The sequence below is a fragment of the Spinacia oleracea genome, chromosome 6, assembly GCF_020520425.1.
Source record: "Spinacia oleracea cultivar Varoflay chromosome 6, BTI_SOV_V1, whole genome shotgun sequence".
Lineage (NCBI taxonomy): Eukaryota > Viridiplantae > Streptophyta > Magnoliopsida > Caryophyllales > Amaranthaceae > Spinacia > Spinacia oleracea.
Genome location: NC_079492.1, coordinates 114,217,615 through 114,241,761, shown reverse-complemented (window position 1 = coordinate 114,241,761; position 24,147 = coordinate 114,217,615). Strand labels below are relative to the sequence as shown.

The 24,147-nt window shown below is 34.9% G+C and overlaps 3 protein-coding genes and 1 non-coding gene across 4 annotated transcripts; 3 read left to right on the top strand and 1 right to left on the bottom strand.

The window, feature by feature from the left end:
* The first annotated feature begins 352 nt into the window (after positions 1 to 352).
* Positions 353 to 9,665, top strand: LOC110775461 (uncharacterized). Its single transcript, XM_056832659.1, has 4 exons — positions 353 to 1,228; positions 7,212 to 7,214; positions 7,880 to 7,932; positions 8,714 to 9,665. The coding sequence occupies exons 1-4, from the start codon at positions 427 to 429 to the stop codon at positions 9,548 to 9,550; spliced, it is 1,695 nt and encodes a 564-aa protein (XP_056688637.1). The 5' UTR covers positions 353 to 426; the 3' UTR covers positions 9,551 to 9,665.
* A 567-nt stretch (positions 9,666 to 10,232) lies between these two features.
* Positions 10,233 to 10,303, top strand: TRNAG-GCC (transfer RNA glycine (anticodon GCC)). The gene has a single exon. It is a non-coding gene; the product is annotated as a tRNA-Gly (tRNA).
* Positions 10,294 to 11,226, top strand: LOC110775460 (uncharacterized). Its single transcript, XM_021980065.2, has 2 exons — positions 10,294 to 10,498; positions 10,620 to 11,226. The coding sequence occupies exons 1-2, from the start codon at positions 10,459 to 10,461 to the stop codon at positions 11,105 to 11,107; spliced, it is 528 nt and encodes a 175-aa protein (XP_021835757.1). The 5' UTR covers positions 10,294 to 10,458; the 3' UTR covers positions 11,108 to 11,226.
* Positions 11,208 to 22,284, bottom strand: LOC110775459 (uncharacterized). The gene is made up of 10 exons (XM_021980064.2): positions 21,878 to 22,284; positions 21,534 to 21,619; positions 21,314 to 21,380; positions 20,416 to 20,558; positions 12,464 to 12,512; positions 12,239 to 12,376; positions 12,072 to 12,152; positions 11,769 to 11,945; positions 11,542 to 11,628; positions 11,208 to 11,450 (listed from the first exon to the last, which is right to left on the bottom strand). Exons 1-10 carry the CDS (start codon positions 22,238 to 22,240, stop codon positions 11,388 to 11,390), a joined length of 1,254 nt encoding a protein of 417 aa, XP_021835756.1. The 5' UTR covers positions 22,241 to 22,284; the 3' UTR covers positions 11,208 to 11,387.
* Positions 22,285 to 24,147: the final 1,863 nt, after the last annotated feature.

Here is a 24,147-nt window from a genome sequence, read left to right as displayed (position 1 = left end):
AATAATATAAAAAGTCAAAACGGTGCGAGTATTAAGGGACAGAGGGAGTATCACTTATGAGCCCGACCCAGTAGTTGCGTTAACATCCAACAAGAGCGCAGAAAAAGACATCATCATATATCCAAGTATCCAACTAGGATAATGCAAATCCAACAATCTCCACCTGTCTTCCTCACAGTGGTCAGCTTCCAATAGCTGAAAATATCTTCAGACTTCATGGCTCAGCAGCTGCCACCTAGGATTTAACCAAAATCTTTCCTAGCCAATCAGAATGCAGATAAAGATATCCCATAGATAAACATATACCCAATTGGACCGTTTTTCTTTCTATTATAAAAATAACCAAAAGTTATAATCTTTACTTCATCACTACAATCCTAATCAAACTCACTACATTTCTTTCGCTCTCTATCCCTTGTACAAAAAATGGCTTCCTCTACTATGGCTCTCTCTTCTCCCTCCCTTGCTGGAAAGGCCATAAAGCTAGGCCCAACCGCCTCCGAAATCCTCGGTGAGGGAAGGGTCACCATGAGGAAGACTGCCGGAAAGCCCAAGAATGTTTCATCAGGCAGCCCATGGTACGGCCCAGACCGTGTTAAGTACTTGGGTCCATTCTCTGGTGAGGCCCCATCTTACCTCACTGGTGAATTCCCCGGTGACTATGGTTGGGACACTGCTGGTCTTTCCGCTGACCCTGAGACTTTTTCTAAGAACCGTGAGCTTGAGGTGATCCACTGCCGATGGGCTATGTTGGGTGCTTTGGGTTGTGTTTTCCCAGAACTCTTGGCCCGTAATGGTGTTAAGTTCGGTGAGGCTGTATGGTTCAAGGCCGGTTCACAAATCTTTAGCGAGGGCGGGCTTGACTACTTGGGTAACCCAAGTTTGGTCCATGCCCAAAGTATCCTTGCTATATGGGCTTGCCAAGTTATCTTGATGGGTGCGGTTGAGGGTTACCGTATTGCTGGTGGACCTCTCGGTGAGGTGGTCGACCCACTTTACCCCGGTGGTAGCTTTGACCCATTGGGCTTAGCTGATGACCCTGAAGCTTTCGCTGAGTTGAAGGTAAAGGAGATCAAGAATGGTAGATTGGCAATGTTTTCAATGTTCGGATTCTTTGTTCAAGCTATTGTTACAGGTAAGGGCCCATTGGAGAACCTTGCCGACCACCTTGCTGACCCAGTTAACAACAATGCTTGGTCTTTCGCAACTAACTTTGTCCCTGGAAAGTAGAGTATCCTTTAGGATTTTAGGAAAGATCTGAGCATATATATGATATATCAATGTAAATTATTGTACTCCTTATTTGATCTATATTATATATTTGATCTATATTATATATTTGATTTTTTATGATTAGCGTATGATCAGCGACGCTTACTCCAAGAAATCCATAAATCTTGATCGACCATAATAAGCCTGAATTCCATGATAGATCTTCATGCATAATAAGTTAATAACCTCAACTCATCTTTTGCACATGTACTTCTTGATTGTATAAACCAGTAATCAAGTATTGGCCTACTAGAAATTACTAAAGGTTTGTTGCACCGTTTTTATTTTTGGGTCGTCTCTTAATACTTGTACCGCTTCTATAAATGAGAAATGTTTTACCAATATTATATTATTTCTCACACTTACTTATTAATAATCATTTAAAAATTCACACCCCAACTACCTCTTTACATATTTTCCACTAACTATATTAAAAAAAATACCTCATTATCAACTATCACACATTAAATTAATAACTCAATTCAAGTGTATTAAACTTCGCATCGGTCAAATCGGTGCGAGTATTAAAGTACGGAGGGAGTAGGTCATAGCCCCATAGGTACGAATTTCCTACCCCCTTTTATAACTTACGATGCCCGACTTTATTTGTGGCTTATTCAGATCGACCAAATGCGGTAAATATATATGTTTGAAGTTTTGAATGCATGATTAATAAATAATTAAAAGACAAAAAAATGAGAGACATAGTTCCTCGATAAGGAGTTAGGTACTAATCCTCAATCCTTTAACAATTAAGATAGTTGACAACTTGACATCCATATTAGGTGTTTAAATTATGATTCGAAGCGATTCTTTGTGGTAGTATGTTTGAAACTCGAATACTTTGTTGTTAAAAAAATAACGAAAATTAGTGAGTCATGTGTAGATAGTATTGTTAAGTATGTATACATCTGAATTTAGTATATATACACTTCTTAAATAACCAGTACTTATTATTAATTAGGAAAATTTGTGGATCAATTACTATTTAGGTTAGTAGTCAACTAGTGTAATACCCGTGCGATGCACGATTTATAATCTAAACATAAATTTATACTTCCTCCATTTTTTTTAATTGCACCATCTTAGGTTTTAGGACTATTCTCATATTCTTATGTAGTTATTTTTTGTGATTTATATGTAAATGTGGAATCTTGTTAGATTCTTCTCGAAATACATTTTCAAATTATCAAATTTTTATAATCTTTTCAAATGTATAAGAGAGATATTAATGGTTAAAATATTGCATTGACAAACGTGAAATCTAAGATGGTGTAATTACAAAATATGGAGGAAGTATGAAATACAGTAGACAATAATTAATGATGGTTGGTTTTGTTATTTCGCATTCGGTGTCATATTTATTAAAACAGTTAAAACAAATAAGGGTAATAAATAAATTTATTTTCTCTTTCATTCACCTCTTGTGTCAAGAATAAACTTAATTATCTCATCCACCCTTCACTTCGACAGTAATACACAGTGAAAACTTGCACAGTCGCCCCATTAACTTCATTACCCGACCACTTAACACCTAACTACACCATTTATTTTATTCGGTTAGAGATGAATTTGAGGCGAGGCGAGGCCTGCATACTCATACCCGCCTATAATTCTCATCTCCATCCCCTCCATCCATGATAGGAACGATACCCACGACTCTCAATTCCCGTCTCGAGAGGTACAAAGTAAAATTTATCCATGCTTCATGACTCCCCTCCAGTGCATCCAGTACCCCAGCCTAAAATACCCCACCCCTTTTACTCAGTTTTTTTTTTTTTTTTTGGTAATTTGAATTTTAAAACTTATTTTAGAGTTTTTGACAATCCATTTATCTGATTAGAGTAATTGAGTAAATACATAAAACATTATAATGTGTAAGTTAGTAGTAACTTTTTTTATATATTCATAATCAATTAGATGAAGGATTAGCAACGTGTGCATGTCCAATCTAAAATTTATCCTCGTTCCAGTCACTACTTTCGACAAATAATCCATTTGGGGGCGGATGCACGGGGTTTCCCGAAAAACCTGCCCCATTGGCAATATTGACATCAATGTATTGGATAAATAACCCACTTTTCTTTTCAACTAACTTTTAAATATTATGGAAAAAATATTACGATAATGAGAATGTGGCAAAATTTATTTTTGATATTTAAGATTAAGTATAGGCTAGGGCCCGTTATAAAAAATAATATTGCTATGGGTCTCATTTTGTTAATTAAAATTGGGCATATAAAATGTTCGAGACAACCTTGTAAAATATAAAAATTAAGAGTTCAAGTTTGTTATTCATATCCGTACTCATTATATGACACTAATTCTTAGAAAGATGTTAGTATTATAATAATATAATTGATAGTATATGTTCAATTATTATAAGATTTTCTATATCGGTTATCAGAAAATGCATGCAAAGATTCATTGGATTACAAATCATAAATGATCTAAGGTAAACATTCGTTATACATATCCGCATCCAGTATATATATACAAACAAAAATTGATACTGCATCTAGTAGTTTAGAATTAGTCATTATTTATGTTATAAGATAGAGAGACAAATCATATAGCGACATTTTATCATCCCCACATCGATTTGACTTTCTTTTGGTATAGTACGGAACATATAGATATAAATACATATATAGTTTGTCATCTCCACAAACTATAGTACAGAGTATACACATTTGTAGGTAGAATAAGTAAATAAGTGATTAGTAGTATAATCGGTTGTTTTGACTCATTCTTAAGCATATGAGTAATCATCTAATACTTAAACATCTCCATAAATTTATTGGTCATTAGTAAATAAGTAACTTGTAGTATAATCGATTATTACCATAAGTAATTAGAAGGTACGTTGTAGGTAAAATAAAAACGAAATATAATAATTATTTTATCATAAGATAGTTATTTATATTATAAGAGAGGCACATCAGAGAATATCATTTTGTCAGCTCTACATCGATTTGCCTCTATTTTAGTATAGTACTACGTATGCAGATATTGTTAAAAATTGACTAAAATATAATTCAATTGTTTAACCTAAAATATTGGTGGAGCTTTTTTAAGTAGAGAGGACCATATGTTAGTTGCACATTGATTTTCTTGTTTTTCTACTTCTTCCATGTTTTTGGATTAGCCAATTTTATTTCCACGGTTGTTAAAAGTAACAACTGTTAAAATCTTAAACTATCAAATAAGTAAAAATTATTTTTAAAAAATGACAATATTGTGCAAATTATACTAATCCAAAAAAAGTTACGGGGTACTCCGTACATGACTTTGTTCATCATATAGTATTAATAATCACCAAAAAAACAGAAAAAGTAGAGGGATAAGTGAATATAATAGATAGTACAAAAATCAAAGAGTTGCATCTAAAAAATTGAGGAAATAAGTAGATACATTAGATTACGCAAGTTTTGTAGTAGATACATTAGATTACGCAAGTTTTGTTCATATATGTTTAAGGAAGTTACATATTTTTTTTTTTTAAAAAAAAGTAAAATATTACTATCAATGGCGGTGATAATATCGAATGTAGTTGCTACATATATTACGTATAAAATCATACTACCAATGGGGGCTATAATTATCGAACTTAGTTGTTAAAATATTATAATTTTTTTATACACTCTTAATCACATATACTTGATTGATTTTCAAATTTATTTGTATTCTAATTATCCAATATCAGTAGACGACATTTAAATTTTTATAAATATCCTACTATGTATTCCGTATAATGATTAATTTTTTTTAAAAAGATAATCTTATATTTGTCATATTTGTTACAAAATTATAGAAAATATAAGTTACAAAATAATTCCCATATGAAGAATGACTTTTTTTTTTGAGGAAAATAGAATCAAATATTTTATGAGGTTCAAATTAACAAAATAATTATAGAATCAAATACTTTTTTTTATCCAATATTTTTGTATATCTATAAGAGAGGCAAATTAAAGAGCGGCATTTGTCAGCTCCACATTGATTTCCTCTCTTTTACTATAGTATATAGATTAATAGATAACTTGGTAGTATTATGTAAATATTTAAACAAACTCAAAAAAAGGCTACGGAATACGTAACTATGTTCATCATACAATATTAATAATCATAAAAATAAAAAAAAAATAAAGTAGAGTGATGTGTGAACATAAAATATAATGTAACAATTAAAGAGTTGCATCTAAAAAATTGAGGAATTACGTAGTAGATAGATTAGATTACGCAAGTTTTGCTCATGCATGTTTAAGGAAGTTACATACTTTTTTTAAAGTAGTTAAATATTACTATTCTATCAATGGCGGTGATAATTATCGAATTTATTTGCTAAATATAATACGTCTAAAATATAAAATAGTACAATAATTGGCGGCTATAATTATCGAATTTAGTTGTTAAAATATTATAGAGTATTGCAATAACTTTTTTTTTTTATACAATCTTATTCATATTGTATTGATTTCCTAATTTATTTGTAATCTAATATACTCCGTATTATGTAAGTACAAATCGGTAGATTACTGTAAAAATTTATGTACATAAATATCCTACTACATACTTCGTATAATGGACTAAATATTTATAAAAAGATAATCATATTGTTTATATTTGTTAACAAAATATAGAAAATATTTTACAAAATATTCCCCATGTATATAATGATATCTTTTTTTTAGGAAACTGTAATCAAATATATACTTTATAAGGTGAAAGTTAACAAAATAATTTTTTTATTTAATTTTTTTTATACTATAAGAGAGGCCAATCAATGAGTGACATTTGCCATCACCACATTGATTTTCTCTCTTTTAGTATAATATATAGATTTGTCATTGATTACCTAGATAGAAAAAAATTATCAATTACCACATAGAACGCCTTCTATTAGGATTGTTATTGCTACGTAAGTCATCGTTCCGGCCAAATTAACGGAAAATATGATGCCATAAAATTAACTAAGTTGATTTTTTAAAACACAAAATAAAGTTACAAAAACCCATTTATTTATAACACAATCATCCATAATTCTCTCAGTTGACGAACATGGAGTAAATTATCGCCAATGTGCATGATTATGAATTATGATATTATATTCCGGCCAATTTGAACGCAACTTTGACTTGTGTAGCAATAATGATCATATGAAGGTTTTTAGGCAGTAATTGATAAAAAATAAAATCTAGGTAGTAATTGAAAATGACTTTAACTTATATAGCGCTATCTTTGTTTCAAAATGATATTTATATTTTTCGTTTAAATCCGTTTCACAATATTCTTTACATTATGTTCTATATTATTTTTGGACATGAAATGTATCATCTTACGCCTTTATCCCACAAAATTTACATATTTTCTTACACTTTCTCTTACTTTGTTATATTTTTTTACACCTACCCACAATTTTACACTATATCTTTTGCTTTAAGACAAATTATTTTTTACCATCTAAAAAACTAAAACTTGTATTTTACCACCTAAAATATACGGAGTATAAACTTGTTTTTACCACCTGAAAACGAAAAAATAGCTTCATGTGTGGCTACCCAATTCAATTTACCTCCAATTTTTTCGGGAAATGATAAATCCAAGGAAGAATTCACTTCTTCCAAGGAAATCAACTTTGAAAAAGTGTGAATTTCCTTGGACGAAATAATTTTTTTTTTGGATTTATCACCTCTCAATTTTTTCACTCTTTGTGTGATTTTCTTTAACTATTTCACCCTTCTATCTTTACTTTCATTAAATTTTGTCAATTTTGTGAATTAATGGTGGTGAAAAATTATGTTAATTCATGGAAGATAAGGAAGCTAGGGAAGAAAAGAGAGTTAATACATGAAATTGTGGAAGAAGAGAACATATCATAAAATTTACCGTTATTATGTCCGCCACATAACATTTTTATCTGTTTTTCCATTTTCCAGGTGGTAAAAAACTATTTTTTGATTTTTTTAGGTGGTAAAAAACTATTTATCCTTTGCTTTATCCATATTTAATTATACCCACTCATCTTTTCACACACTTTATCTCATTTGTGTTAATATATATTGAGCAAATAGTAAATGTAAAAGATCATTATGAAAATAATGAAACGAATGTAATAATTGACAAAAAAAAAAAAAAAAAACTCTCTCTGTCCCAGATTAGTTGTTACACTTTCTTTTTCGTTTATCCTAAATTAATTGTTACACTTTTAAATTAAGAATGACTCCACAATTATTATATTGTCTCTCTCTTCTCACTAATTTTTTTGTCCCCACACCATCTACCATTCAATTAAAAAAAAATATCCGACTAACTCCTATCACATCTACTTTTTCAATAAAATAACAATTGATAACTAAACAACCACTTATCACTTAAAACTTTGTGCAAATGTAAGTGTATTAACTAATATACAACAGAGAAAATATTATTTAAATTTGATTTCCAATTGGTGTTAATTATTATCCTCATTCATAATTTTACGTGTTTAATAGGTCAAAATAACATACAAAAATTCTTGCGGTTATCCATGTCGAAAGCATTCACAACTATTCCTACATCGGTAAGAGTTGTTTGTTACTGGATCTTTGACTATTTTTTGGTGTAGGAAGAGACACTAAGTGTATGGCGACAACTGGGGTAGACGGGATACGATTACAGGTTTTGTGTACCATTTTTTCAAGATTTTACCAACTAAGCTAGTTGACATCTACACTTGATTTTTTTTACTATAATACTTCCTAAGATTACAATTGATTGTTTTGACTCGAGCAACAGACCTAATACGAACCAACCCATCCCAAACGATCGAAAATGCACCATGACTAATGTTGTTTATTTTATCATAACAATTAAAAAGCAATATAGATTATACACCAAGGTGCACACCTGCACAATGCTCATATGTGTAACTGGCCCGTTGAACCTGCAACATTTGTGTCCAATGAACATAGATAAGGATTTCAATGTAAGCATATAAGTGTATAAGTGTATGTGCAACCAAAAAAAGCTAGCTTCCCTACACCAATTGATCGAGTAGGCATTGATCCACTTGTCGGAGCCTTTGTCATAATGCAGTGGTATGACTGGTAATATTACACTGTGATAGCTAGTGTGCTTTGCAACACGACAACACGGCTTCGTTGGCAAGATTACATGAAGAGATTTCAACTAGCTAGATTAATGCAATCCACAAAACCTCTACATCCACATGTCCCTCTCCAAATTCATCAGCAACCCAACCCTTAAGAAATCTTCTAGTTTCATGGCTAGCAGACTGCCAACTAGACATGGCAACACTAAAAATCTGTCTAAGCTAATAAGAAAGCAGATAAAGATATTCCATAGATCAAAATAAGATAGTAAGATACCCCATTTTGCTCCTATATTAGATCACCCAAACATGTTAGCTTTCCTTCATCACCTCAACCATAACCAATAATCCACTATTACATTACTCTTAATCACTTACAAAATGGCCTCCACCTCAATGGCTCTCTCTTCTCCCTCCCTTGCTGGAAAGGCCATAAAGCTCGGCCCAACCGCCTCCGAAATCCTCAGTGAGGGAAGGGTCACCATGAGGAAGACTGCCGGAAAGCCCAAGAATGTTTCATCAGGCAGCCCATGGTACGGCCCAGACCGTGTTAAATACTTGGGTCCATTCTCTGGTGAAGCCCCATCTTACCTCACTGGTGAATTCCCCGGTGACTATGGTTGGGACACTGCTGGTCTTTCCGCTGACCCTGAGACTTTTTCTAAGAACCGTGAGCTTGAGGTGATCCACTGCCGATGGGCCATGTTGGGTGCTTTGGGTTGTGTTTTCCCAGAACTCTTGGCCCGTAACGGTGTTAAGTTCGGTGAGGCTGTATGGTTCAAGGCCGGTTCACAAATCTTTAGCGAGGGCGGGCTTGACTACTTGGGTAACCCAAGTTTGGTCCATGCTCAAAGTATCCTTGCTATATGGGCTTGCCAAGTTATCTTGATGGGTGCCGTTGAGGGTTATCGTATTGCCGGTGGACCTCTCGGTGAGGTGGTGGACCCACTTTACCCCGGAGGTAGCTTTGACCCATTGGGCTTGGCTGATGACCCTGAAGCTTTCGCTGAGTTGAAGGTCAAGGAGATCAAGAATGGTAGATTGGCAATGTTTTCAATGTTCGGATTCTTTGTTCAAGCTATTGTTACAGGTAAGGGCCCATTAGAGAACCTAGCCGACCATCTTGCCGACCCAGTTAACAACAACGCTTGGTCTTTTGCCACTAACTTTGTTCCTGGCAAGTGAAGTGCCTCTTAGAACTTTTAGGGAAGATTGGGAAATTGTATAACCTATCCAAGTTGTTGATGTTCTTTAATGTAAATTGTGCAATGGATGAATATAACTAGTTTATGTGTACTAAGCATACGTCTCGATCAATGTCTATGTGTAGTTGGTTTATGATCGAACGCAGCTGAAATCTTACTTAAGCAAAACATTTGTGCACTTGGAGTATAATTCTTTGAGTTACGCCCTTATCAACATTAAACCAACAATGACGTACCTGGAAAATAAATTAGATAAATGTGATTTGAGCACATCAATTGTTAAATAAAGCCCTTGTGTCATAGGTAATTTCGTGCAGTGTTAGGGTGGAAAGATTTCTAAGAGATCAGCAAAAATCATTATATACACGATAAACTTTCTAACAAGTGGAACGATTTCTTGTTCGATAATGATCATAAACTCATAGTATAAATGTTCTTGGGGATTGGGGACTGGGGATGTTCCCTCATCCTCGTTTTGGTAGTCATGCTCTGCCAACCTCGTGGTCGGCTCTTCATTTCTGTTATCTATTACGGAGTAACTAGACACAATAGTTTCAAGCAGTCAAGCTAGGGACTTTTAACGTTGTTAACTTTTCCTTCATAAAAAAAAAAATATGAACAAAGGTATACATTTTAATAATAACTGATCATATTATTACGAAGCACCAGTGGTCTAGTGGTAGAATAGTACCCTGCCACGGTACAGACCCGGGTTCGATTCCCGGCTGGTGCATACTTTTTTGCCAATTAATTGTGTTGGCCTTTGCGGCTTTTTTCCCCCTTTTTCTCCATCAACAACTCCCACAGGCTATCATTTTTCTTCACTAGCTTTCAGCCTTTGAACTTCTTACATTTCCTCTTTCTTCAACATCTGAAAAATAAACAACGATGAATGCTGCATCCATTTCCAGGATCGATTCGATTACAGGTAGGTGATTACCAATTCCTCTTTCAACTTTCTCTCTCCTAAATTTTCCCTTTTTTGATTAGTTACATGGATTAACATCGTACCAGATCTTATAATGTTAACCTAACGACGTCGTTTGCAGACAACGCCGAAGACAGTGATTCCGACACAAACTCCGATGATATTGCCGATTACTACCAGCCGATCTCTTCGGTAGACGGCAACGAAGATGGCGATACGAATAATTTGAATATCAACGGATATCATGATCAGTCTGATGAAGTAATTCAGCACAGCAGCACCCTAATCAACGGTCATGATCACTTTGGTGCAGCTGAGAATGGGGTGATGTCACTGAATCTGAGTGAAAATGAGGAGGATAGAGAAAGTGAAGAAGAGGATGAAGAGAGGAGGGGAGTGGATATGGTTAGTGCAATGACGAGAGCATTCGAGGAAGATGAGAGCCGGAGAAACGCGCCATTGTCGTCTGACAACGCGGTGAGAGTGATGGAAGCAATGCGTGGTGTTTCCTTCTCTGGAATGCCACCTGATTGGGTTCGCGACTTTCCAGAGGATCGCTGGAGTCATCAGCTCCAACGTCTCCGCCGTCCACCCAATTCTACTGCTTGATGTGCGCGCAGTGATGTATTGCATATTTGCATGCTTGAAGTTTGGTTGGGTTTGTAATTTGATCATCTGAATTTGGGTGTTCCCTTTATTTATCTGAGGCTAATTTTAACTCTCCCATATATTATTATTGCATTCCAAACACGAATAATTGTTTATTACAAGTTTACAACAGGTTAAAACTAAATCTTAATTGGCTCAAAAAAAAAATAGCAATCTACTCTCGCAAATGTGTCTAAGCCTAAGACTGGTACAAAGTATTTTACGTGATGCTTCATTTCTTTCATGCACTGATGTTCTCAATCTCGGCAGCTTTGTTGATTCTCTTCATGATGCCTGCAATGACCTGATTTAATGAAAATGAAAACATGTGAGTTGAACGTATCAAAATAAGAAAAATAAAACTTTCATCTATATGGCTTTAGGTGCCGGCTTACCTTTCCAGGTCCCAATTCGTAGCTCTTATTCAAGCCTTTGTCTAGAAGAGTTTTCAATGTTGTTTCCCATTGAACAGGAGATGTCACCTATTGCATATTAAGTCTGGTGTCAGTAAATCTATGTTTTTTTTTAAAAAAAAAGTGTTTTTTGGTAACTGTTTTTGAACAAGTATACAACAATTGGATATTTCTGAGAATGGATTAAGATATGGTATCGACTAGTTTACCTGTTGTGCCAATATCTTCTTAATCGTATCAGGGTCTGCATGAGCCTGCACATCGACATTTGATATGACAGGAATCCGTGGTGTCCTGATCTGTGTAGTTGCAAGTGCAGCTTCTAATCTAGAAACTGCTGGTTCCATGAATCTGGTGTGGAAAGCACCAGCCACTGCCAATCGCACCTGAATGAAGGTTGTAGATTAATATCAAATTATCCATCTATCATGTTCTTACAGGTGTTTTAGGTAGGCAAAAACAACACACACAACTGCACATTATAAAACTGTCATTTCTCAAAAGAAGAATACCGTCATCCGAGCCTTGAAGGATTTTGCCTTGGCTTCTACTGCCTCAATTCCTTTTACACCTCCAGATACTGCATAGTTTCCCTGCCCAAGTAAGACTCACTTTTTATATTTTACATTCAAGGGAATCAATTGAGTAGGCACAAAACATGGGTCTTGGAGATGTTTACCGGGCAAAGAAAATTTGCAATCTGAACCCTCTCGTCTTCTGAAACTTCTTCGTTTGCAGCATCACAAAGGCTTTGAACCTTCTCAGCATCCAGGCCAATGACACTAACCATTGCACTTTGTGCAGCATCAGAGGCTGCCTATAAACAGAAAGCTGGTAAAATCACCACTTAATTCATTCTTTCATAATCACTGCCACATATATCAGCTAATTATGCAATTTTTACCTGCATAGCTTCACCCCTTAGCTTAACCAGCTTAAGCCCGTCCTCGAAGCTTCAACAATTACAAGGCAAACACAAATAAAATAGTGAGTTCAATACTCATACTTCACCGTAAAATTAACTTTCCACTCCTTAAAAAAATTGTTTCTAACACAGATCACATTGCCAAAACACATACCTTCTGCATTTCTACAAGACTAAGTTCCTAAGACGGCATACAACTGATACAAACACCTCATACACTTGTTTCAGGAGCCTACTCTTCAATGTTAAAGAAATAACAAAAGCGACCCCTGAGGCTCCAATGATGTAAAAAGCTGTAATTTTGGAAAGACTACTTCCTAAAGACCAGCAACTCAGAAAGAAAACAAGTTCAAGAAAGAAAAGGCATATTACAAACTCGTACTAAAATATAAAGCAGTTTGAAGTGGAGACTAAAATTAATACTCCCTCCGTATTTTTTTTAGGAGTTACAATTACTACTTCCGACAGTATTTTTGTAGGAGTTACAATTCCATTTTTGGTACCTTTTACACTCACTCCCCAATTATTTATTATTTACTACTTCATGCCCACTTAAATCATAAATAATTACTCCCTCAGTCCCAAATTATAATCCTCTTTTCTATTTTCGGAAGTCCCAAATTTATAGTATTTGTTTCCTTATTTGGACATTACTTTCTCACTTTCCCATACACTATATTTCACTTTCCCACTTTCCCACTTTCCCATACACTATATTCCTCTTTTTACACTTTTCCATACACATATTCAACTTTCCCACTTTCTCATACACTATATTCCATTTTCCCACTTTCCCATACACTATATTCCACTTTTCCATACACTATATTCCACTTTTCTTAAAACCTGTGTTTTTAGTCAAACATGACTATAATTTTGGGATGGAGGAATATGTTTTTGGTAACTTTTACACCCCACTTGCTTCTTTTTTTTCTTCTATTTTTTCTATTGTTTCATTGTCAACTACCCCCACTTGCATCGTTATTATATCAAATTCAACTAAGATCCCTTAATACTTGTGCCGGTCAACATGTAATTCCTAAAAATATATGAGGGGAATAATTAAACAAATTATTCATATATAGGGGGCGTTTGGTTAGGAGAGGTTTGAGGGAAAAAGATATTTTTGAGGTGAATTAGAGGTTTGACCTTTAGGAAAAACTAATTTGAAGTGTTTGGTTAGGAGAGGCTTAGAAGAGAGTTTTGGGGTTAAAAAGCTAATTCTAAAAAAGCTCATGAGTTTTTGGCAATTAGAGGTTTAAGAAAGTGAATGTAAAATAACTACTTTGTCCTAATATTGCCTAAAATTATAACCCTTGTCAACCTTGGCACGCTACATTATTTTCCTCTTAAAAACATTACTGATGCCTCCTTCCTTTCACCCTATTTACTAAACTCGTTTCTTGTTGTAATAAATTTTATATTAGTACTTCGAATCACTTGAAAACTATTGCAATCATGCTTCATTTGTAATATTTTTCTAATTGCAAGTTTTGTATTTAAATTTTTAAATTAAGAATAATTTTTAAAATAAATAAATTTTGTTAATATATTTATTCAAAAAATAAAGAGAAAATAATCAACGTAATAAACTGTTTGTCTAATATTATTAATAAATAAAGTATCCAACAATAAAGTATATCAATATCTTTAATGGTTATTTTACATATTAAACAGCTAACAACTAATTTACCAAACACTTTTACTCAAACAACTAACTCAACCCACTAGTCAAACCAGCTAATATAAGTAGCTAACAGCTAGTCAAATCATCTAATACAAACAACTAAAAGCTCCTCGCCAAACAGGGCCATGGTAACACTAACATTTAAAAGAATGTTAACTAAGCTTGGATTGCTTTTGCAGTGAACTGCCAATTACACCTTTTCATACATGCTTTTCAAAATGGTACATTTTTCAACAGATGAACTTGCCGCAGCAATTCAACCTGAGACGATCCTCACTTGGCATCGATAATTTGCCAGAAATGGAATGAAGTTGCTAGAAATGAAGTAGATATCGATAATTTTATCATTCAAACTTCTTAGAGATGTTCAAATTGTAACTTAGACCAAAGACTAGGAGTCCAGGAGGATCACCTCAGCAGCACAAATTTAACTATGAGGAAGCCGACATAAGTTAAGGGAAAAAGACTATACCACACAATATGTCAATACGCTTTACCAACCAGACCCATGAAGGAACACGTGAAGCGTAGAGAGGAGTTCTACTTCACAACATATACGAATAGGTGACTAACTTGAGACTGATTAAGTCCATTAGGTCCTAAAGATAGAATTATGTTCGCCCAGCTCCATTAAGACATACTTGATTAAAGAAAAACACCTAAGAGTTGAAAAGATAATAGCTGGCCCTGAATACCAATGAGGAATAAGGAAGACAAATTATCTCAAAGCCTAAACTTGTGAGAGTGACAAAAAAAATATCAGCATCCCAAACATGAAGAAGCCCTTGGAATTTTTTACCTTTTAGACTTTTCAACTTAACAAGCTTAATTTCTCTAAACGGGAAATACACTTGAGAGAGTTGAACATATGGCACAAAAAGAATGCCTCGCTCACCAATATCACCTTAGTGCTCAATTAACTGTATTTCAGATTCAGGGGGGTAATAACCTTTATTTCCAAAGGATTGTGAGACAGAAGATATGCAGTTAGGAAACTTCTTGAGCCCAATCAAGAAGGGAAAACCTCTACCTCTATACTATGGAACAACAACCAAGTTTCTCCACTACCCCACTGTTTTCTCAACTGTCGCATCTAGTAGGACCACTACCCCAAACATAAACAAAAATCCAGTGATGGAACTTGCTATGAAGCGTTATAGAGTTGAAGGTTCACAAGGAGTTAACATTTTTTTTTTTAGGGAAGGTTCACAAGGAGTTAACTTTTTTTTTTTGAGGGCAGGGGTAAGGGTAAGGGTAGTAGGATGCGTTTTGGGACTTGGAACATTGGTTCTTTGACAGGGAGATTAGTCGAAGTAGTAGAGGTTATGAGAAGGAGGAGAATTAACATATTATGTTTGCAGGAGAAATAGCTCCATGGGGTTATAAGCTTGGGTATTCGGGAAAAACTAGGGGTAGGAATGGGGTAGGTATCCTTATTGACCGAGAATATATTGATGATGTAGTGGATGTGTCCCGAAAGAGTGATCGAATTATGAGTATTAAGCTTGTGATAGGGGATGAAGTTGTAACTATTGTGAGTGCCTATGCACCACAAGCAGGAATAGATGCTTCAACTAGACAAGAATTTTGGGAGGATTTAGAAGAAGTGGTGCAACGTGTCCCTAGAAGTGAGAAACTGATCATTGGCGGGGATCTCAACGGACATGTAGGCTCGAGTCGCGATGGATTTGAAAGCATTCATGGTGGTTTTGGGTATGGGGAGCGGAATGAAGCAGGAAATGCTATTTTGGATTTTGCATTGGCATATGACTTGGGAATAATGAACACTTGGTTTGAGAAAATAGACTCTCATCTAGTAACCTATAGGAGTGGAGATAATACGAGTCAGATTGACTTTTTTTTAGTAAGGAATGCTTTGAGACAGTGCTACACCAATTGTAAGGTGATTCCGGGTGAGGGTACAGCAACCCAACATGAACTTGTGGTCCTTGATTTTCGAGGTAGAAGTTATATGAGGAGAAGACCACTAGTGGAGCCTAGGATCAAGTGGTGGAAACTTCAAGGGGAGCAACAACTAAAATTCGTGGAAAAGGTGGCAAGTGAAGGTATTTGGGCCGGGGATATGGATTTGGATATAGACTCATTATGGACAAGAATGGAGCACACCATAAAGGGAGTGGCGAAAGAGGTCCTAGGGGAATCTAAAGGAATCATGCCACCAAGTAAGGACACATCTTGGTGGAACGAAGTTGTGCAACAAGCTATAAAGCGCAAACGAGAGTGCTATAAAGAGTTGGGAAAATGTGGAAGTGCTGAGAACTACGAGAAGTCCAAGGAGGCTAAAAAGGAAGCAAAGAAGGCCGTAAGAGAGGCTAGAGCAAAGGTGAATCAAGATCTTTACGCAAGATTGGATACAAAAGAAGGGGAGAAAGACATCTATAGGCTTGCTCGAATGAGAGAGAGAAAGACGCGAGATATCGGGAGGATTAAATGTGTGAAAGATGTTGATCAAAAAGTTTTGGTGGGAGATAAGGAAATCAAGGATAGATGGAGGTTCTACTTTGATAACTTGTTCAACGGGGATCAAGGACGCGATATTGGGGATACAAATATCCCTCGAGATATGGTTAACCTAGACTTTATGCGAAGAATTCAAAAGAGAGAAGTCGAAATGGCACTGAAAAAGATGGGACGCAAGAGGGCAGTGGGGCCCGATGGTATACCTATCGAAGTCTGGAGATGCCTGGGAGAGAGAGGGGTTGTATGGTTAACAACTCTTTTCAACAAGATTTGGGGAAGTAATAGGATGCCATTAGAGTGGGGGAAAAGTACTATCATCCCCTTATACAAGAATAAGGGTGATGTCCAGGATTGTGCCAACTACCGAGGAATCAAACTAATGAGTCATACTATGAAACTTTGGGAGCGGATTATTGAGCAAAGATTGAGGAGAATTGTGAAAATTTCGGAGAACCAGTTTGGTTTTATGCCCGGGAGATCGACTATGGAGGCCATTCATCTTATAAGGCAACTAATGGAGAATTATCGGGATAAGAAGAAGGATTTACATATGGTTTTCATTGATTTGGAGAAGGCGTATGATAAGGTACCAAGAGAAATTCTTTGGTGGGCATTAAGTAGGAAAGGAATTCCGAGGAAGTATATATATTGATATCATCAAGGACATGTATGAAGGAGTTAGCACGAGTGTGAGAACTAGTGTAGGTAAGACCGAAGAATTCCCCATTACGATTAGAATGCATCAAGGTTCCGCACTTAGCCCGTTTCTTTTTGCTATAGTCATGGACGAATTGACGAGGTCAATCCAAGATGGTATACCCCGGTGCATGATGTTTGCAGATGATATTGTGTTGATTGATGAAACAAAAGGAGTGGAAAGTAAGTTGGAGTTATGGAGACAAATTTTGGAATCTCGGGGTTTTAGGCTGAGTAGAAACAAGACGGAATATATGGAGTGTAAGTTTAGTGGAGTCAAGATAGAGAGACAGGGGCGATTACCTTAGATGAGAAAATTGTCCAAGGCTCTGAAATGTTCTGTTATTTAAGAACTATTATCCAAAAGGATGGAGAATTGGATGGCGATGTGGCCCATAGAATCAAACAGGTTGGTTGAAGTGGAAAGGTGCCACGGGGTTCCTATGTGATTCAGGCATGCCCCAAAGATTGAAGGGAAAATTTTACCGCACGACAATTCGACCGGCTTTGTTATACGGCACGGAATGCTGGGCAGTGAAACATTGTCACGTGCACAAGATGAATGTGGCGGAGATGCGCATGTTACGTTGGATGTGTGGGCATAAATGAAATGATCGTTTGAGGAATGAGATTATTAGTAAGAAAGTAGGGGTTGCACCGATTGAATTTAAGATGATGGAAAATCGTTTAAGATGGTTTGGACATGTAAGCAGAAGATCAAATGATGCCCCAGTTAGGAGGATAGAAGGGTGGCAAAGGGATAGAATTGCAAGGGGTAAGGGAAGACCTAAGAAAACTTGGAGGAAGGTGATTTAGCACGATATGAGCTTTCTTGGGATTGAGGAAAATATGGCGTTGGATAGGACAGAGTGGAGGGAGAGAATATACATTGATGACTTCATTTGACTAATACAATTTCAATGTTTCTGATTCTCTTTATTTTTATTTTTATTTTTATTTTTACTTTTATTTTATTTTTAAAATTCTTTCAAATTTTTATAATTTCATATGCTATTTTGAAATGTACTTATTGTACTTATTCATTTATTTTAAATTTTACTTATTTTTTATTATCTCTTACAATATTTCTTCTATAATATATATATATATATATACATTTTTTCTTTTATCCTACTTTCCTTAATTTCACATTCTCTTCCTTGTGTTTTTCTTTATACTTCCTGCTCCTTTCTGGTTTGATTGGTGACAATGACGATCTCCTACGACGATTCATGTTAGCCGACCCCAAATCATTTTGGGACTAAGGTTTTGTTGTTGTGTTGTTGTTGTTGTTGAGGGGAGGTGTTAACATAAATACTAAAGATAAGAGTTTTATTTTTAGGATTTGTTTCAAGTGTTTAAGGTTTAAGTAATTGTTTGGAACTAATGGAATAAGATGAGTCTTAGCATGTTTTGAAAGGAGATGTCAGTAAAAATAAATTTAGTTATTATTGTGAAGAAAATAAATCGATTTTAGGTTTTGTAAAATACTTTAGATACTTTTGTGAAAGAAAATAAATCGATTTTATGTTTTGTAAAATACTGCCTTGAGTTTGTTTTTACAAAAAAGCTTGGTCCCCAAGGATTAATTTTCCACTGTCCTTATTTTACTCATGATTTCCCTTTAAACAGATTTTACTGAATGGTATGATGAATTAGTCTTCCACGATTATCTCCAACTAAAGGAACATGGCGAGGCAGTGGCTGATTTTATTTGGTAAAATACAACAAAAAAAAGCGTTTATTTGGAAAGAGAAAACAGTTTTCTGAAAAGAGTCAGATAGCTAAGTAAGTTCCTTGTTTCTACAATTGTTAAAGCTTTATAAAACACTAGATTTTAAATTTATTGAGTTGTAAATTTGGGTTACAGGTTTGAGTGAACTTCTAAGAGACTTAGTGTTAAGTTGTTGTATTGAGAGAGATAGAGAGTGAGCAGCACTGTGATTTAAAACGGTGCGAAACTTGAGTTTATACTTTATAGTATAAGTTGTAACAAAGTTGTTGCCCTATAGTGAAGAGGTAGAGGTTTTTCCTTCTTGATTGAGCTCAAGAAGATTCCTCGTCAATTCTATGGTGCATTATTTTAGTTCCTTTGCCTTTATCGTTTAATTTCCGCAAAAAAAAATTAACTTAAAGTTCCAAATACAATCCCCCCCCCCCCCCCCGCCTTCCCGCTCTTGTGGAGTTCTGAGTTTCTTACTCGACTAACACATCATCATCTCTTTAGCTTCACGTTTTCCAAGCATTTTGTTCATAAAATAGCTAGTGAAAAATGTTGTCAATCATTTTAGGTGTTTAGGGAACTAGGATTTGATCAACCTTAACAATTGATGACTAGGAGTAGGGATTACATTGTCAAACCAAGGGGGGAAGAGGGGCATTAGACTAGGAAATCGATGGAGTCATAGTCTCATAGACCAAATAAAACGTAGTCTGGTGCTGATTAGAGCTTCAATACATTGGATTTGATCAATTAGAGTTGCATATCCAAGTAGCATCTTCTCTTTCATAGAGAAATGTCATTAAGTAACTCACAAATATCTAAGATTCCTGAAATCTAGACATGCAAATTAGTCTGTTGGAAGGGGGGAAGAAATATAGTTGCAGTTTCAAAGAGTCTAGTGTAACTAGGCAATTCAGGATAAAACTTCAATTTGGAGACTGTTGGGCCCCATATGGGAACTAATTTCAACCACAGTTTCCTTGATACTGGGGTATGGAGGATTACATTTGAAGGATGAGATCCATCAATATTTTTTAATCTCACCATTCTATATATCTTCAGACGAGGGGGAAAATAATATTCAACTACCAAAACTGTGCATGTGGTCTTCCATTAACCCACAGGTAGAATGAAATTGATGTCATAATATTGAAACCATAGCAACTACAGGCAACACAATCCATCAATTGGCATGAAATATTGCGTGGAATATTTAACTCTAGAATAGGGGGGCTATGCATGAAGTATAAGAAAAATGAACTGCTAACATTACTCAATATCAAAAGCTGATAAGAAAGAGATATGCAAGAACAAAAAATAATCTCATGAAGTAACTCGACACACCTGAAAGCTCCAGCAAACGCGAGAGCTGTGTATTCTCCTAAACTTAAACCACATGTCACATCCACAGAATCAATTATCTGTTGGCCTCCCTCACGAGCGCGCAATATCTCAACAGCAGCTAAACTCGTAACATAAATAGCTGGCTGCATAGATGAAATAATGTAATGAATCATGTCACCTTATTGCAATGAGCAACTGTAACACGGAGTACATGTTATCTCAAGAACACCTCCAGACGGACAGAAACTTAAGAGTTAGGCTCCGTTTGGTAGGGCGTAAAACGTTTTCATGGAAAACGATTTTCCCCTTTTCAATCATTTTACGTTGTGTGGTTAGGTAAGGGGTGGAAAACAATTTTTCATGACTCCCTCAAAAGTGGAAAACACTTTTCCATTTGAAATGGAGGGAAACCACTTTTCCTTCTTTCCTCCTTACCTCTCTCTCCTTTCTTCCCCTCTATCTTCACCATCTTCTCCCATTTTCCGTTAAGGTACCAAACAAAGGAAAACTAGTTTGGAATTGTGTTTTCCCTTGAAAAATGTTTTCCATGGAAAATCATTTTACAATGAAAACATTTTACGCCTTACCAAACGGAGCCTTAAAGTGAAATCAGAATGCATGAAATATGTTTTCTAGGTATAAGAATAATGCAAGTTAGGAAAATTAGCTGTTTACCACTTCGTAATTAGTAGGAAACTAAGATCTATTACCACTTTTCCATTGAACCATTAGTGCTACCTTGAGACCAATATAAAACCATTTTTTTAATTAACAGAAGTATATTTACAGATAATTGGCTGTGTTTACAATAGACAAATTTTACCACTAGGTAAAAGTGTAAAGATTTAGCTCAATGTAGCTATAAAAGCAATGATCATGAATACGACGATAATATTACCTGACTTAGGACAGTTGAATTAAGCTTTTCCTTTGGTCCATTGGTGCAAATCTCCAAGAGATCAAAGCTACACAAGTTCAAGCCAGAAATAAAGCAAACAAACCATACACACAAAGACTCTGATTTCAACTTCAATAAAAGATAAACACAACTGCGAATCTACACTCGGCCCCTGCCCCCCGGGAAAAAATGCAGCTAAAAGCATCAGAATTAAGCATACCCTAGAATGTCATTAGCTTTCTTAAACAAGGCAGCAGCTGCAGGCACATTCTGTGCCTCTGCTCCCATTCCTACTGCTTGAGCTCCCTGAAAACAATGTCAACCCCCAATATTAACACAAACCGAAAGAAACTAATCATCATTCATGAATTCTTCTATTAATTGTATACTACTACAAACAATTAACCAATCATAATTCAACAATGTGGATCAATAGTCTCAAAATTTCTCCAGCTTAACCTACTTATATTCCAAATTTGTGAATTTCCAACGGAAAACAATAAAATCATAATTAATTACGAAATCAAAGATTAAAAAAAAAAAAAAAAAAGGTGAATTGTTTACCTGTCCGGGAAAGAGAAAAGCGGAAGAAGGCTTATAATCAGAGAACAAAGCGTCATTAACAGCAGTTTGAGAAGGGGATCTAGCAGAAACGCTCATAAAAACTCTAGCTCCATCATTTCGGGGCTTAATTTGTAGAATGCCGCCATTTTTAAACCCAACAAAGCTTGAAAAATTATGGGTTTTAAGTGACTGAGAGCAGTTTAATGGAGTTTTTTTCAGGGTGACTGAAGGGAGAATTAGGGAAGAAGTCATGGTGGAGAGAGAGTGATGGTGGTGGCGAGAGTGATGGGGGTGGTGGTGGTGTTGTTGGATGTTCGACTTTAAAGTGGGGATGCGTCGGAAGAGAGAGAATTGAGTGCGCATTAAGGTCGTGTCTGTTTAGAGATTTATATGGTGCGGAGTTTTCAAGGTTGATGCAGTGGTAAAACAGTTGAAATATTTAGTTGAAATTTTGGTTGATTTCCAAACAACCACCGCCAACAACATTATAAACTCATTGCGAGCGGAATTTCGGCATGCTGCAATGTATTTCAAAATATATCACAGGGGCATTTTGTGTACCATTCATTAAAAAAACGTATCATTTCGTTAAACGGAGTACCATTACGATTTACTTCCAACATGCCGAATTTACTTCCTCAAACTCATTTGATCTCAAGAATGAGTAGTATTTTTAAAATGCTTTATATTCAACTTATTTGACCTGAATTTATATGAATTTATTGGAATTTATTATTAAGCATAATAATAATAATAATAATAATAATAATAATAATAATAATAAATAATAATAATAATAATAACAATAGTACCAATATAATAATAAATAATAATAATAATAACAATAATAAATAATAAATAATAAATAATAAATACTCTGTAATAAATAATAAATACTCCGTAATATATAATAAATAGAAAACAATTAATAAAAAGTAAATAATAACAATAATATTATAATAACAAATTATTATTAATAAAAATAAAAATAAATAATAGTAATAATAAAAAAAATTAATATAAATAATAATAATAATAATAATAATATTATTATTATTATTATTATTATTATTATTGAAACTTATTGGAACTTATCTAAATTTATTTGAAACTTATTGGAACGTATCTGAACTTATCTGAACCTATTGGAACTTATTTGAATTATCTGAACTTATTGGACCTGAAACTTATTTTTTAAAGGTGAATAGAACACACCCTTAATGTTATTTCTAAATAAACATTTATCCACATCAAACTCTCAATTGTTTTTCTCTCCTGCCCACATATTTTATTTATTGAGATTTGTGTGACAAGTATACTTATGTTGGATTGTCTTAAGATTTACTCCTTATTAAAAAAAAAAAGTATTGGTAGTATTTGACTTTCATGATCAAATTATATCTTTGACCATTAATCTTTGCATCATAATTTTGTAAGTCAATATAATTTTGGACAAAATACCGTTAAAGTTCATATATTTTGGACAACAAAGTCAAATATGACTATTGTTATAAGGATAATTTTTTTTTACCACCTATAAAAAACAAAAAATGTCTTTTACCACCTGAAAAACTAAAAATTGTATTTTACCACCTAAGAGGAAGAAGGAATCAAGCTCTTCGAGGAAGCTTCACCCTCCCCTTAGTGCGCCGCTCTTCTACCGAAAATCACCGGATCTAAGGGTTCCTTAGTTTAGTCTGTTCAACCAAGCAAGAGTCTGATTTTGTTCGTTTGTATTTGGAGGTTGTCGGCCCTAGGTTTGCAACTTCGACTATTCTGACTCTCCCCTAATCGTCGCCTCCATTAATTGTCGGTAAATGTAAAGCGCTGCCGCCTTAATTTGAAGGTAAAGGTTAAGTTTAGGGTTGAGTTTTCAATTTCGGGTTAGAATTGTTGTTTTGGTTGTGTTCCAATGGTTAGGGGGGTTTTTGGCTCTGTAATTCCAAAGTTTTGCTAATCGTCGTCGTCTCGTAGTGTCGGATTCACCCCGATCTTGACGATAAAGGTAAAGGTTAGTTAAGGGTTGCTAATCGTCGCCTTCTCGTAGTGTCGGATTCACCCCAATCTTGACGGTAAAGGTAAATGTTAGTTAAGGGTTTAGGTTTTGGAGTTTTAGCCATTTTCGTTCCTCTAGGTTTCGTAGCCTTGTTGCTTCTGATCATGTTAGCTTGTTTGGTTGATTTAATGTTTTGGGTGTGGTTGTATAAGTTGATGGGAGTAGTTGTGAGGTTTTTTCTTCTCGATTTTGTTGGTAAAAGTTCAATTCTAAT

What these genes read in the sequence shown, in the direction of transcription:
- LOC110775461 (XM_056832659.1), top strand. Translation starts at nt 427, where the DNA reads ATGGCTTCCTCTACTATGGCTCTCTCTTCTCCCTCCCTTGCTGGAAAG. An exon ending in TAGACGGGATACGATTACAG is followed by an intron (nt 7,933 to 8,713) that starts GTTTTGTGTACC and finishes CATAACCAATAA; the next exon opens with TCCACTATTACATTACTCTT.
- LOC110775460 (XM_021980065.2), top strand. Translation starts at nt 10,459, where the DNA reads ATGAATGCTGCATCCATTTCCAGGATCGATTCGATTACAG. An exon ending in CAGGATCGATTCGATTACAG is followed by an intron (nt 10,499 to 10,619) that starts GTAGGTGATTAC and finishes CGTCGTTTGCAG; the next exon opens with ACAACGCCGAAGACAGTGAT.
- LOC110775459 (XM_021980064.2), bottom strand. Translation starts at nt 22,240, where the DNA reads ATGCGCACTCAATTCTCTCTCTTCCGACGCATCCCCACTTTAAAGTCG. An exon ending in AGAAGATATTGGCACAACAG is followed by an intron (nt 11,629 to 11,768) that starts GTAAACTAGTCG and finishes AATATGCAATAG; the next exon opens with GTGACATCTCCTGTTCAATG. An exon ending in ACGAATTGGGACCTGGAAAG is followed by an intron (nt 11,451 to 11,541) that starts GTAAGCCGGCAC and finishes TCATTAAATCAG; the next exon opens with GTCATTGCAGGCATCATGAA.